The sequence below is a fragment of the Microcaecilia unicolor genome, chromosome 4, assembly GCF_901765095.1.
Source record: "Microcaecilia unicolor chromosome 4, aMicUni1.1, whole genome shotgun sequence".
NCBI classification, from domain to species: Eukaryota; Metazoa; Chordata; class Amphibia; order Gymnophiona; family Siphonopidae; genus Microcaecilia; species Microcaecilia unicolor.
The window spans coordinates 181,616,317-181,632,780 of NC_044034.1; the positions used below are offsets into that span (position 1 = coordinate 181,616,317).

Here is a 16,464-nt window from a genome sequence, read left to right on the forward strand (position 1 = left end):
CTGATGCTGTTCACTGTTTCCCACATCAAGAACAGCCATTAGCCAATGCAGGAACTATAAGAAAATCTTAACTCACCACAGACAGTGAAGCCTATTGGAGACTGCTGCCATCAATGCACCCACTTAGGCAAACATAGGGTTACCATATGTCCGGATTTACCCGGACATGTCCTCTTTTTAAGGGCATGTCCGGGCGTCCGGACGGGTTTTGCCAGTCTGCCCGTTTGTCCAGCCTATCCTAGCCTCCCCTTCGCTTACTTACTATCTACTGCCCTGGTGGTCTAGTGACCTCTTTGGGGCAGAAAAGAGCCCCCTCTTTTCTGCCTGGAGCGCTGCCCTTGCCCTGCATCCTGTTGCTGTGACGGTCTCAGGATTCAAAATGGCCGCCGACAGTTGAAGCGGCCTCGCGAGACTTCAACTCTCAGCGGCCATTTTGAATTCCAAGACCCTCACAGCAACAGGATGCAGGGCAAGGACAGAGCTCCGGCCAGGAAAGAGGGGGCTCTTTCCTGCCCCGAAGAGGTCACTAGACCACCAGGGCAGTAGACAGTAAGAAAGGGGAGGGGAGGTGACCCGGAGGGGAGGTGACGGGGGGGCAGGGGAGGGTAATATGTGACCCGGGGGGGAGGGGAATATGTGACAGGAGGCGGGATGAGGATGTGAAAGGGGTGGGGTGTGGGCGGGGCAGGAGCGGGACATGTGTCCTCTTTTTGAGAGGACAAAATATGGTAACCCTAGGCATGAGGTAGCATGGGCAGAAAAATCATATTTGTTAATTTGGGGATTAAAAGTTTGGTTCAGTTCTGCAAGTGATGGAGGAATGCCATCTGATTTCAATTGCTCAAGAATGTCTAGCTTTTGCTAGACTAGAGTTTAAAAGGTCAGAGAGAAGTAATTATTTACCACATCTGAAGGCCATTGGGCATAGTGGATAATCTCGAGGGATCAACAAGCAAACAGTGTTAGAAGATAGTTTTAAAAAGATTAGGCTAATGTTGGTTAGAAGAAAATAGAGTAGATTTAAATAATTCTAGATGAGTTAGATTTTGTCTTATAAGGAATTCTGATTTCTGCTTATTTTAGAATATGTTTTATTCTGTGTAATTAATAAGTTCTATTTCTATGTAGAATATCTTTTCAATTCAACTTTGTCTGACCTTTCAAGTGATATTTCTGCAAGTTTAAATAGATCATCTGGTTTGAATTATCCACAGTCCTAGCTAGGTGAAAGAGGTCAGGAAAAGTCAACTTTGTTCTTTGATGAATAGCTAAGTGTAGGACTGGTCCTGAAAGTAATAACAAACTATATCTGTGTGCTATTAAGCAAGATTGGCCCCTTGACCCCTTAATGAATGCCAGAACCCAGTTAGTATGAAGTTGATTGGGAAACTGATTATGTGAATAATAAAATGCCAAGAGATAGGTGCCACAATGTCTAGTGTGAGAGGCCCCAGGTCATAGGTCAGTTTAGGAAATATCAAACCTATGTAACTGATATTTTGGAGTAAATGTGTAAGTAATGATTAGTTCAAGGCAGGGTAATCAATCTATTCTTTACCATCTGGAAAGTAAGGGGGGCTAGAGGGGTTTAAAACTGTATATAACTGGGAGCAGAAGCAGCTTACGTTAGAAGAAGAGAGCTGAAGAGGACAGACAGAAGACGCAGGATCCAGAGAGCTGAGAAAGAGAAGAAGAGACTTAGTGCTGATGTTCTACTTTGTTTGCTGGCAAATAAAGAAGATTTCTCCCTCATTCTGGTGTGTGCTGTTTGACTCCTGAAGTATCACAGATTCTGCTAACAATAGTGGTAATTCCTGCAACAGGCAAACATGGCTTTCCAGCTCAGGTGATTCTTGCTGCCTCTGTGCAGAAAGGGACTGCCCTGAGAAGACTCCCTCCAAATAGAGGAAGACAGGGAAGAAATGGACCCCACTGCTGAGCTGGAGAGGAAACATCCCCTCTTTGGGGCAGGGTCCATCAGAGGAGACTGAGACAGGGAACAAGCCAGAAATCTCCAAAGGCTGAACTAAAAAGGAACTGTCAGTTCCCCTACCAGACTTCTGCAAAATATAGGCATATGAGCAGCAGAATGAACTCGGGGTGAAGGTCAGATGCCCCCAGATTGGCTGGCTGACGTGCATCCCGAAAAACAAGGCGCACCGCAGAAGGATCATCAGATTCCTTCTGGAAAACCCTGCGGTCTAGAACCCATCTACCCGAGATGGGCTTAAGAACTCCCCTGAGCCCAAAGCCATCAAGGGGGAACCAGAGAGGGGTCCCAATGACCCCACCTCCAACACGACACCCAGCCGCCTCTCCTGGAACATTGGATCTACCGCAAAGGGTAGCAAAGCCATTACTGTACCCGAAGAAACCCTCAAAAGGGGCGGGCTACAGACAAATGCTGAGGGGGCAAAAGCCACTTCAACCAGCAGATGTGGAGAAAAAGGAGGAAGAAATCTGGGCACAAAACAATTCCCCTGAATCAGGAGAGGTCGGTACAAAGCCTGAAGGGATCCCCATAGCAGAGGCGAAGCCGCCAACGCAGCCAACAGCAGGAAAGCGGGAGCCACATCGGGAGGCGCCAAAAGAAAACGGCTCATGCACCAGACACCTCAGAGCGGGAATCCCGTTTTGAAAGAAAGGAATCCCTGGTGCCTGCCTGTGCCTCTGTGCACCCAGCAACACACACCCCAGCTGCTGCCAACGCTTGCTCAGAACACAAGCCTCCTATGGTGGCCTCTGCCGCCAATACTGTGCATCCCCCAATGGCAGAAAATAAATGCACTCACCCAAGATGCGCAGCCAGACTTCCCGCCGACAGCAGGACCTCCCAGGCAAGCCTGCCACCAAACCGGCTCAGCAGGCTACACACACACACAGCAACTCCAGAGATGCTGCCCCAAGGCTCCTCTTAGCAACCTGCTGCCCTGTTGAAGCTGCAGAGCCTGTGTCCCAAATTGCTCTTTTTTATTTTTATTTTTTTTAACAGCTGATAGCAGCACACAGAGGTATGTTGTGGACTAGAGGTTTTTTGTTTTTAGTGAGGAAGGCTACAGTCCAAATCCAGGCCACTAGGTATGCCCCTAAAGTTGGCACAGAGCCCAAACACCCCCTAAGCTGGCCAAAAGGCCCAGGAGCAGGCCCAAGAGACGAATTCAGGAGCTGCAGAGACACTACTACCTGCTAGAGATAGAGATATACTGAGGTGAAGGAGTTGCTGACTGACTGGTATCACTGCCTTCAGCTTTGTAATCTCTATCTCCACCTGCTGGTAGATGGACACAACCCACCAGTTCCTGGATTCATCTGCTGCATACGCTAAGGAAGCTAGGATATGCACATCAAAAACCCAAGTGAGTGCAAACAGCAAGGGGGCATGGTCTGGGCATATTTTGGGCAGGACTAGTGCATGTCTAGAAGATGCCCACTTATTCTTCATTTCAGAAGGGGAATAATGTTGATGTCTTAACAAATCAACATCAAGATTTACACCAGCTACCAAGCACATTTAGGTTTTGACAAACTGCTTTGATTTAGCCGCACTCTACTGGAGGGATATAGGGAAGTTGCCTCCTTAGTCCCTCCAGTGGTATTGGTCCTCCACAAAAGCCAAACTTGACAGCATCAGGAAAATTCACATTTCTATTTCTAAACTGGCTAAGATAAATACACATTGCCATTTATATGGTAGTTTTCAACCTGTTGAAATTTTCTACATTTTTTTTCTAAAATTACTGTTCATGATGCCTGCACTTGGTGCATAAACACCCACTTCTCCTATATCTTAGCAGGGCCACCGAGAGGGGGGGACAGGGGGGACAAAATTCCCTGGGCCCGGGCCTCCAGGGGGGCCCGGCGCCAGAGTCCCACCCTGTCCTCCGTCATCAGGACCTCGCACCTCCTGGGGCCCTGCGGCGCTTCCTGGCGCTCTCTTCCTCGTTGCGACGCTCTCAGCTTCATTTTTTTCAGCCGCCCTGCATTTAAAAAGTTGCAGCGGCGGGGAAAACGCAGGCTCGCCTCTTCTTTAAGCCCTTCCCCTTCTTTTTCAGCGTGCACTGATGCAATTTCCGGTTTCCGCGAAGGCGGCACAGTGCACACTGAGAGAGAAGGGGAAGGGCTTAAAGAAGAGGCGAGCCTGCGTTTTTGCCGCCGCTGCAACTTTTTAAATGCAGGGCGGCTGGCCTGGAAGGAAGGAAGGGCTGTCCCTCGTTGTCTTCATTTGTGGGTAGCATTTTTTATTTATTCTCACTTATATTTTCAAACGTGCCGGCTTGTGCAGCATAGGAATGTACACAGAGGAAGTATAATAATGGAATAACTTTTCGTAGTAATTTGTCATTTGGAGGGGCTGTTTATAGGGACTCCCTAGCACGTGTTGTTTTCGTGCAAACATTTTTTTTTCTCCTGGTAAAGGGTCACTAAAACAGACATCATTTATGAGAATCAGGTGCTCAACACTTAGAGTTTTTATCTGCTTATTTATTTACTTATTTATGACACTTATGTGCTGGAAACCTGAGGGCACAGCTGGGGCTGGGAACAGAAACTCTGGGGAGGGGGGTGAAAAGGGGGGGTAAGTTGGGGCAAGTCACTGGACATGGAGGGGAAGGGAGGGAGGACAGGGAGCAAAGGAGAATCACTGGGGATGAGTAGGGAGGGCAGGGGAGCGAGGAGAGTTGCGATGGATGGAGGGGAGGGTAGGAGAAATGCTGGACATGGAAGTGAGGGAAGACAGGAAGGAGATGCACATGGATGGAGGGGAGAGGAGAAATTCTGGATATGGATGGAGGAGAGGGGAGAGTTGAAATGCTGGATATGGATGCAGGGCAGGGAAGAGAGGACATGAGATGAACATGGATGGAGGGGAGGAGTGCGAGGATAAATGCTGGACATGGATGGAGGAGAGGGAAGAGAGAGGAAGGAGATGCATCCTGATGGAGATGAGGGAAAGGGAAAAGAGGAGAAAAACTGCACATGGCTGGAGAAAATAGGCAAAAGCTGGATCCACTCTATACCTCTTCCAGTCAAGTCCGCAGAGGACCCAGCTTTTACCTAAGGATGTAGAGCAAGAAATGAAGAAGAAAGGAAGAAAGTAAAGAAATAAGTGGAAAGGAAACCCTGGAAGTGGAGTTAAGGGAGCAGATAGAGAGCAACAAATCAGAGACTGGGACCAACATGATCTGAAATACAGTCACAAGACAACAAAGGTAGAAAAAAATCATTTTATTTTCATTTTAGTGTTTGGAATATGTCCAATTTGAGAATTTACATCTGCTGTCTTATTTTGCAATGTATAGCAATGTTCTGTTTTTCTGGTATTGTGCTGCATGCAGAATCTGTATGCTAATTTGGTTTCTGTCATTTTGGGTATACTGGGGAGGGGTGGGTGGGCTCTGAGAACTGGTCTGCACAGCTCCCTGCAGTTGCTAAGACTGGCCCTGACCGTCTGCCACCAGGCCGGGCCCCCTGCATTGAAATCACAGCGCCTCTCACCTCCGTGTGAAAGCGCTGCAGGCAACAGCAGATCGCCTCCCTTCGGGCTTCCTTCCCTCTCTGTGTCCCGCCCTCACGGAAGTTACGTCAGATGAGGGCGGGACACAGGGAGGGAAGGAGGCCCGAAGGAGGGAGGCAATCTGCTGCTGCCTGCAGTGCCTTCACATGGAGGTGAGAGGCGCTGTGATTTCAATGCAGGGGCCCAGCCCGCTGGTGCGCGTAGGGGGGACAGGTGGTGGGAGAGTGGTGGCGACCTCGGGGGGGGGGGGGGCCCTGGGGTGGCCTTGTCCCGGGCCTGGCCCAGTCTCTCAGCGGCCCTGTATCTTAGAACAGCCTCTATGTCAACAGATTCTGTTCTGAAATACTAGTGAAACTTGAGATGTCCTGGCATCTCAATTCTGACTTCTATGAATTGTCTAAAATGGGGCTGCCAATTAATATTTATTGGGATTTATTAACCAGCTTTATGAAGAGATTCACCCAAGGCAGTATGCATCCGGTACAAGTTTAACAAATATAATTTTGTTAACAGCATAACAATAGTAAAATAACCAAGACTGAACTAAATACAATAAATGAGGTAAACTTGAAAACAGTAAATGTAATATGTTAATCAGAAGTCTTTACTACTGATCACCCTACTTTCAAAAAGCGCCTCAAGACCTTTCTATTTGGCAATGCGTACGCACCACTCCCGCCAGTCATCTCTACCTTCTGATCTGTCTTTACCCCGGTGTCACATTAATCACCGCTGCTCTTTCTCTTTTTCATTACCTCACTTTTGCCTTTTCCCCATTATACTTCTAGGACATTAATTGTTTGACCCCTGACTTGCTGTGTGTTTATGTAGATTGTTGTAAGCCACATTGGGCCTACCCATGGGTGGGAAATTGTGGGATATAAATGCTGTAAATAAATAAATTAATAAATTATAAGTGGGACAGTACAGGCCACAAAATCATAACAGAATTCTACACAGTTGGTAGGCATTTAACCAAGTGAGCAACACACTGAAACCTAAGTATACTTCAGCAAGGGTAACAGTCTTATGGTAATGTGTGCAAGGTAATTTCAATTACTTCAACACAGAAATGTATGATATATATATTCTGTGGCACTGTGCAAACAACTGGAATTACCTAGACCACACACCTTCTCTTTTTTTTTTTGTACCATTTTTCCATGTAGTCATTTTTTTCATGTACTTACATAGCAAATGGCTGCAAGCTCTTGGCGCAGATTACTTGTTTCTAAGCTTGTCGTTGTTTTTGTCGGATTTACTCCACTGTCATACACTGTAAACTTGGTCCCCATAAGATTTGATCTATGAACGAAAAGCACAGGATATATCAGTCTATGATGTTACATTTCACAACCACACCTCAAGGAAAACTGAGTTTTATAATGGAGTTGAAATCTTTCAATCCATTTAGCACCGTCCTACAGAAATCTTCAATAATCACTTTATACCAAGATGTGAGCAATCACACCAAGGTTTACAATTGCAAAATAAAGAGCATTTTAAATATTTCTTTTAAAGTTGCCAAAATAATAGTGCACAAATTGAAGCAGGACTGTATGAAAGTGTATATTGATATTTTTTTGGTACTGTCAGTGTAGCATGAAGCAGGCAGTCTATGTTGTTGAAAAGTATGTCCTGCATAAAGGAGCAACAATTGATAGGAAAGGCTGAATGAGCCAGTCTGATGAACCAGTTTGGCTTTTCCTGGATCAGTGGAGAAAGACCAATCAGATCAATAAAGCTAATACTAAACTATCAAGAGGATTCTGGGATTGACGGGCATCATACAAATTTACATCAGCTCTATACCACTATAAAACCAAAACTTGACAATATTTCATTAAAATGACAATATTTTTATTTGTCAAATGTGTAATGAAAACTAGGGGAAAAGAAAGAGCTAACAGCAGCATTAATTATCATGAGTTTCATAAACAGCTTTTCTTCATGAGTTGCACAGTGCTTGATGCCCATGTTTTAGGTCTTCACAATCAGTACAGCCTTTTTTTTTATGACCCGGGCTTTTCCTTAGGTTTGTGCAATCTGTGGCACCAGGCCCCATTGCTGGGAAAGCCCTGTAATCATACATGCACAGACCTAAGACAGGGCAGCTGGCGGAAGAGAAGGGTTTCTGCACAACAACAGGAGAAGGGGCAGAGCAGAATCCTGCTTGGGGCCTGCAGATGAAAGAGGAAGAATAGACTTGTTCTCTCTCATCACAGGTGCAGTTGTATGAAAGTGAATAGCTGGCACTAGGTGGACAGCAGAATCACAGCATCCACATGCCCAAGCCTACTGCTGCTTCTCCAGCTCCTATAGCTGATTTGGCTATTGTGCTTGAGGGGAAGAAGTCAGTTGCTGGAAGCTGGAGACATAGCGGTAGGTCAGCAGTATTTCCTCCAGCTACCTACAGAGAAAGAGGAAAGAGTGAAAGGAAGAGAAAGCTATAGGACGATCAGGGATTAAGGGGAATGGAAACAGCAACAGGGAGGCAATAAGGGGCATAATCAAACGCGAACGCCCATCTCCATGGGCGCCTATATCCGTGGGCGCCTATTTCCGTGAATGGGACAAACCGTATTTTCGAAAAAAGATGGGCACCCATCTTTTTTCCGATAATACTGGTTGTGCGGGGTAAATGCCTAGGAGTTGGCCGTTTTTCAGCTGGGCGCTATCGGTCTTCAGCGATAATGGAAACCGAAGGCGCCCATCTCAAAAATGAACAAATCCAAGGCATTGGGTCATGGGAGGGGCCAGGATTCGTAGTTCACTGGTCCCCCTCACATGCCAGGACACCAACTGGGCACCCTAGGGGGCACTTTTACAAATTAAAAGTCTACACCATTACCATAACCCTAAGGGGTGAAGGGAGGCACCTACATGTGGGTAAAGTGGGTTTTGGTTTTTTTTGGAGGGCTCAGCATTAGCCAGCACAAGTGTAACAGGTAGGGGGGGATGGGCCTGGGTCCGCCTGCCTGAAGTCCACTGCACCCACTAACAACTGCTCCAGGGACCTGCATACTGCTGTCAGGGAGCTAGGTATGACATTTGAGGCTGGCATACAGGCTGGAAATAAAAAGTTTTAAAAGTTGGGTTATTTTGGTGGGAGTCAGGGGTGGTCATCCCCGATTCCCTCCGGTGATCATCTGGTCATTTAGGGCACTTTTTGGGACATGTTCGCGAAAAAAAGGGGTCCAAAAAAGTGCCCTAAATTCTCGCTAAAAACAGCTATTTGTTTCCCATTATCGACGAAAGCCGCCCATTTCTGTTCAGCCGATAACCACACCCCAGTCCCGCCTTCACCATGCCTCCGACACGCCCCCGTCAACTTTGGCCGTTTCCGCGACGGAGTGCAGTTGAAGATGCCCAAAATCGGCTTTCGATTATACCGATTTGGCCGCCCACGGGAGAAAGACGCCCATCTCCCGATTTGGGTCGAAATATGGGCGTCTTTCTCTTTCGAAAATAAGGCGGAATGGCAACTTGGAAAATAGTGAGAGTGCATGAGGGAGTGCAGAAAGAGAGCTGATCCAGGGTTAGAGAGCAAAAGTGAAGACAAAGGTAAATGAGGGAGCAGAAGGTGAGACAGATGACAGTGAATGTGGGAGAGACCAAGGTAAACATACCATATCATGTCCTGCTCTAGCCTAAAAATGACTCTGCAAAGACCAGACATCTCTAGAACTTTGTGGTGTCAGCAGAAGACCAACAGTATTCAAAAGAAGATATTCTAAGAGTGAAATAATCCCAGGTAGCCTTGTTTGAACAGTAATTTAATTTAACATCAGTGCTTATATTCACTTTTTCAGTCACAGAAAATTCAGAGCGGAGTGTAACATAATCAAGTCAAAGAGAAGTCTTAAAATAAGCAGTATAACATAAAAATACTATTTAAACAACCCTCAGACTCTCACCTCAACCTTAGTACACGTGAAGGGGCATAATCGAACGCGAACACCCATCTCCATGGGTGTCTATGTCCAAAAACGGGTATGTGAAGAGGCAGGACAGACCATATTATCGAAAAAGATGGGCGTCCATCTTTTGTTTCAAAAATACGATTTGGACAGACCAAATGCCATGATTTGGTCCCTTCTGAGATGGGCGTTTTTTTTTTTTTTTTAGCGATAATGGAAACTAAAAACGCTCAGCTCAGAAACGTCCCAATCCAAGCCATTTGGTCGTGGGAGGGACAAATGTACAACACTACCATAGCTCTTAGGGGTGAAGGGGGCAACTACATGTGGGTACAGTGGGTTTTAGAGGCCTCCCATTTACCACCACGTGTTACAGGGTGGGGGGGGGGGGGGGGGATGGGCCTTGGTCTGCCTGCCTGAAGTGCACTGCAGTATCCACTAAAAGTGCTCCAGGGACAGGACTTGTTGCTGGTGTATAACCTTGGCACAGCAGTTCACACCTGAAGACTAATCTCGCTGAAAACATCCTTTATTTGAATAAGCACCTTTATTCACAGTTAACTGCAGATCAGAGGTTGTGCCCCACTGGCAACAAGTCTCGCTGGTACTGAGATTAGCAGTAGGCCCGAGCTGGCAGAATGGTGTACAATGCCCTCTTTCAGCAACATTCAAGGTAAGAACTAAGTGCTGTAACGTGGCTAACACATGAAAGGGATCTAAAAGTGTCTTACACAAATGGCCACTACCTCATGGACTACCGGAAACAAAACAGGGCACACTCTGACCCAGTAAGCAGAGGGAAAAGCACCATGGGAGTAGAGCCTACCAACTACCAACATCGTGAGCATTTAACACAAGCTAGTGGAATCACGGAGCCCAATACCCTATACCCACCACAATGCATTGCTGATGTGACTCTGCAGTGCCCTTAACAGAAAAGGTGTCACACTCACCCGAGACCCACATCAGAACCAGGGAAAGGCTGTCAGAGGATAGAACACATTCTGCTGTCATGGAGGTGGGTACGGCATTTGAGGCTGGCATACAGGCTGGGGAAAAATTTTGTAAAGTGGTTTTTTTTTGGTGGGAGGGGGTTAGTGACCACTGGGGGAGTCAGGGGAGGTGATCCCCGATTCCCTCCGGTGGTCATCTGGTCAGTTGGGGCACTTTTTTGGGCCTTGGACCTGAAAAACGGGTCCAAATAAAGCGGACCAAATTCTCGTCAAAAACGCCCTTCTTGTTTCGATTATCAGCTAAAGATGCCCATCTCTCCTCGGCCGATAACCACGCCCCAGTCCCGCCTTCGCCACGCCTCCGACACGCCCCCGTGATTTTTGTTCGTCTCCGTGACGGACTGCAGTTGAGGATGCCAAAAATCGGGTTTCAATTATACCAATTTGGGCGCCCACGGGAAACGGACGCCCATCTCTCGATTTAGGTTGAAATATGGGCGTCTTTCTCTTTCGAAAATAAGCCTAATAGAGCACCTTAATTCAAAAGCTTAAAATGTCTGGTAAAAAAACCCAACAATCTGATATTCTTTAGTACTGTATCTGCTTAGTGCCGCTGAAAATCCTTAGAGACTGCTTCAGCACCATCTGGATAATGCCAGAGTGGTCCATGAGGGAGCAGCAGTCCATGGAGTCATCTGGTTATCAGTGATAAAAGGCTGTCCTATGTTTGCCAGGTTAGTTATCCGGATGGCAAGACTGAATATCTCTGATATCCGGAGAGCACCTGCACTGGCCACCCTATGCAGACATTCAGAGCCAGCCACTATCCAGATACTGATGTTGGATATCTAGATAGTATTTTAGCAATGGCAGCAAACATTTAAAAAAATGTGTTGATTACCATGATTCAATTTTCAAAAGTTTTCAACCTTTGATGAAATTGCAAATAATCAGTGGAACTATCAAATTCACTGGAAAGCTCATTCCAAAACTCTGGGACAAACCTTGAAAAACAAAGTTTTTGTCCTCATTAAATGGAAATCTCATGGGAAAAACAACATCAAATTACAATTTCACATAGTCCAAAGAGTTCTGACTGGAGAATACAAGCAAGCCTGTCAGCTACTGAATACAGAAAGGAAAAGATAGCATGTGGGAACTTGCTCCATTTTGTTCACTGCAATGCAGTGATTATTATAAAAATGCTCTTGCTTTTATTTTTTTAGTAGGGGCTGCCTTCATGACTGTCCACAGTCAGTCTAAATGTGCCAGCATTCTCCACTTCAACACACTATTAGCAACAAAGTTCATTATGTACAATATGGAGAGGGGGGCCTTCAGACCACTGAGGGGGGTCCCTAGGACCACAGAGAGGGGGGGGGGAAAGGGGTCCTCAGACCACAGGGGAGGGGGTCCTGACACCTGACAGGGGGGAGACGGGAGGACACTCACTCTCACATACGCACTCGCACACACTCATTCTCACATACACACACGCTCTCTCACAGACACACTCACACCCACTCTCACTCTGTCACACACACACACTTGCACATTCTCTCTCTCACTCTCATACAGTCACTCTCACAGACACTCTCTCAAACATACACACTCTGCGCAAAACCTTGCTAGCACCCGTTTCATTTCAGCCAGAAACGGGCCTTTTTTACTAATTGTTATATAATAGGTTCTCACTGCTCACCACTAGGATCCTAAATGGAGGCAGCCACTTGCAGAATTGTCCCCTTTTTGTATATCTACTACTTTGGAAAAGAACATTCTTCTAATGAGATCTGAACTTAGTGGTCTTCCTAGGGAGTAGAAGCATAAACTTCACTTATTAAATCAAAGTAACTAATCACTCTGGGGTCCTTTTACTAAGGTGCATTGAAAAATGGTTGCAGTAGTGTAGGCGTGGGTTTTGGGCACACGCCGATCCATTTTTTAGCATGCCTGTAAAAAAGGCCTTTTTTTGCTGAAATGGATGTGTGGCAAAATCAAAATTACCGCACGTCCATTTTGGGTCTGAGACCTTACCGCCAGCTATTGACCTAGTGGTAAAGAATCTGTGCGGCAATGACTTACGTGCATCAAATGCCACTTGGTGCGCGTCCGTTATGCGTGCCCAAAAATAAAAAATATTTTTCAGACGTACATATAGGACATGCGCCAAAAATGAAATTACCGCAAGAGCCACAAGATAGTTGGGCGGTAACTCCATTTTGGCGCACGTTGGGCATGCATAGATGCTTACACGGCTTAGTAAAAGGGCCCCTCTATCTGTCAGGGCACTAGGCAACACAAATAACTTTTTTATTGACTTCATCTTATTTCTTTCCAGGCAGAGTTAGCAGTCTGAGCTCTGTTCTGACAATGTATTAAAACTGAGGACATAGTTACCTAAGCTTCCCGATAAAACTCTCTCCACCTCGAGACAAGTCAGTTGGGTCTATGGAGATGAGGTAATTGGAAGTCTTGCTCTTCTTTCGTTTTCTTCCAGCCAATAAAAACACCTGAGAAGCCACAAAATATCACATTCTACAACCTGTGGGCAAAGGTTGTGAAATTGGCTTGATGCAATATCCATGGCAAAGCACCATCACAAAAACAGAGAATAATGGATACCACCACCAAAGACATAAAGGGGCATTTTTGATATGACGTCTAAGTCCAACTTTGGACGTTTTGCAAAAAACGTTCAAAATCTGAACAGGAAAGAAGGTCATTTTCAAAAAAGAAAAATGTCTATCTTTTTTTTCGAAAAAACTGTTTTGAACAAGGTTTTGCGATTTGGACATTTTACTTTTTTGATCCATTTTCGGAAAAAAAAAACCCCATCCAAGTGCAAAATGCACAAAATGAACCCATCAGGATGTACGAGAGGCCGCATTTTTAGTACACTGGTCCCCTTGACATCCCAGGAAAGCAATAGGGCACCCTAGGGGGCACCGCAGTGGACTTCATAAAATGATCCCAGGTACACGTCTCATTATTGCTCCTTTACCTTGTCTGTTGAGCTCGCCAAAGCTCACTCAAAACCCACTACCCCCAACTGTACACCACTACCATAGCGCTTATGGGTAAAGGGGACACCTATATGTGGTTACAGTGGATTTCTGGTGCGTTTTGGAGGGCTCACAATTTCCTCCACAAGTGTACTACTACTACTACTACTTAGCATTTCTATAGCGCTACAAGGGTTATGCAGCGCTGTACAAGTTAAAACATGGGGAAGGACAGTCCCTGCTCAAGAGAGCTTACAATCTAAAGGTAACAGGTAGGGGGAGGTAAGAGTCTGGGTCTACCTGTCTGCAGTGCACTGCACCCACAACTAGACTACTCCAGGGACCTGCATGATGTTCTAATGAACCTGAGTATAACATCTGAGGTTGGCATAGAGGCTGGCAAGTAATGATTTTAATCACATTTTGGGGGTGGGGGTGGGAGGGGGAGTAAGAGGAGGTCATTCCTGATTCCCTCCAGTGGTCATCTGGTCATTTAGGGCACCTTTTTGTGCCTTATTCGTTATAAAAACAGGTATAGCTCAAAACACCTTAGTTTTAGTCCTGGATGGTTTTGTTTTGTTCCATTATGGCTGAAAAACGTCCAAGTGTTAGGAACACCCAGACCCCGCCCTTAACATGCTCTGACACACCCCCTTGTGATCTGAATGGACTTCAAAGAAAAATGTCTAAAAATTGATTTCTAAAATACCAATTTTGATGTTTTTGTGAGAAAAATGTCCAAATGCAGATTTATGCCACTTTTTGGACATTTTTCTCTTTTGAAAATGAGCTCCATAGTCAACCAGCACTGCACATACCTACATGACTGGGTACCAGCTTGCTTATTTTTTGAATATATTATGTATGTCTTCAATTATTAAATCTGATACATCTTGTCTAATATTTAAGTCTAGTTAGCAAGATAAGAATAGATGATTTTGGGTATAGAAGGATAAAGAATTCAAATTGCTAAGTAATTTAAATTGTCAAACAAGATAGTTTCATATGAAATTACCAGCACGAGGGAACAGGTTGATAGTCCAAGTGATTTAATTGGCCAGTTATATTGCTTGTGCAACGTTATCTACTAATCTTCAGTGGCAGTTAACCAGTTAGTGCTGCTGAATATCACCCGACCGCTAAAGGAAAGCCAGCGATTTCATGGGCAGTCTGGGAGCAGAGTCGTCACTTATGCGGTTAAGTGCCAATATTCAGCATTTAACAGCCTGGCCATATCAGATGACATAAAACACAATCCTATCATTATGCAATGTCACTAAGACGGTTAAGTGCTGAATATCGCATGTAACTGTGTATGAGATAGCCAGCCACAAAAAACTGGTTATTCACTTGTCGATATTCAAAACAATTTAACTGGCCAGAATAGCCACTGACCGGTTAAATCGTTTGTTTGGGGCTATCTGTGTAGGGAAAGTATTGGGTTAATCATTTTTTACATATACAGCTTCTGGACAAGAAGCACTGTAGTTTGTTCTTAGACATGCTTTTAGCTAGCTTATCACACATGTTTATCCAAGCTTAGAAGGTATGATACAGCTGCATGTAAATAAAGTACAAGAATGTACTAATTGTATGGGTCATGAAGTTCATCCAAAAGGAGGTTACTGGGAAAATGAAAAGTAATGATGCAGGTGCAGGATGAGGTAAGACATGGAGAAATGTAGATGGGAAACTGGGCAGATAGACCATATAAGGGAATAGATAATTGGACAAACAGGATAGGAATTGATCTAATGGTGAAAGAAGGTATATAATAACATGGGAATTCGTATAGAGTTAGACAACAACCTCCTGCTTGTGTGTTGGATTTATCTCCTGGATGTTGTCTCCTTGCAAGTAATAAAGCTGCTTTAACTGCTTTAAGCCTGACTTGGTCTAATGGTGTTCATGAGTATTGGTAAAATTCTTATAACAGCTTGGTCCTTCGAGCCGGAAACCAATAACATTTTCCTTGTGTCAGGGTCGGAACTGTTGTGCACTTGGATTTTGAAAAAAAAAAAAAATCCCTTATGAAAAATTCCCCGGGGAGATCCTGTAAAAAGGGGCTAGTTCTTCTGACACTTGGAAGGGTGAAGGTTTTCTTTCTTAGATGTCACGAATTACATGGGACCAATTTAGGTAATTTTGTGTCTTGTTTTGTCTTTTAAAATTAATGAATGAGATTTAGAGTGAGGACTCTTTTTCAGTCTGGGACTGCTATAGTATAAAAAGAAGTCCGGGGTCTGGGACCCACTCAGAGACCATAGTCTGTGTGAGAAGACTAAAGGAATAAATAACTCCGTGTGCACGTTAAAACAAAAAGAGAGAGAGAGTTGGTATGAATTTGGGATTCCTGAACCGACAGTTTAATAGCTATGGGAAATTTATGTTGTAAGATTGGGTGTTGTGGATGTCTGTGTTGCTGCATTACGAGATTTCAGAAGCAAAAGATCCTTTGCAGGGACCCCAAGTTTATGCATAAACATAATCCAGATACTGTGTTGTATTTAAATAAATGGAAAAAGAAGTTTGGATTTGATGGTAAATTAACTGTTGAATCATGTAAAAAGTTACTACAAGATATAGAAAATTATGAAATCACTAATCCTAAGAAAGCAGGGGAAAATGGCTATAAAGAATCCCGAGACTGGTTCCTAGAATCTTGTAAGAGGCAAAAATTAATTGAAGAGAAGTGGCTGAAATTTGAGACACATAATAATGTGTTAACATAGGAAGATGACCTGCTAGTAATTAAACCTCATAATCGGCCATGCCCTGATGACCGACTAACCCCACCACCCTATTCAGAACCTCCTAAGCCTAGCTGCCCTACGGAACCAGTCGCTCCCACTACATTACATAAGGCTAGCCATGTTACTAGAAGTGGAAAATCATGGGGAGAGTGGCAAATTAAAAATCCTCATGCGTGCCAGCCAGATGAATATGAAAATCGAACCCTTATAGAAGTACCCAACCCTCGAGCAGGTGAACAGGATCAAAATGACACCATGTTCGTTTACCAACCATGGTCTTTAAATGATGTAAAGAAGGCCACAGAAGGCATTCCATAC

At 44.8% G+C, this 16,464-nt stretch overlaps 1 protein-coding gene across 1 annotated transcript in view; it reads right to left on the reverse strand.

Annotated features, from left to right (window-relative positions):
• Window positions 1-16,464, reverse strand: part of TUB (TUB bipartite transcription factor) — a 193,205-nt gene that overhangs the window by 42,221 nt on the left and 134,520 nt on the right. Inside the window, exons 8-9 of the mRNA XM_030202442.1 lie at window positions 12,789-12,901; window positions 6,706-6,820 (exon numbers count right to left, since the gene is read on the reverse strand). Coding sequence (XP_030058302.1) covers window positions 6,706-6,820; window positions 12,789-12,901 — 228 coding nt within the window. The remainder of the gene's footprint in view (window positions 1-6,705; window positions 6,821-12,788; window positions 12,902-16,464) is intronic.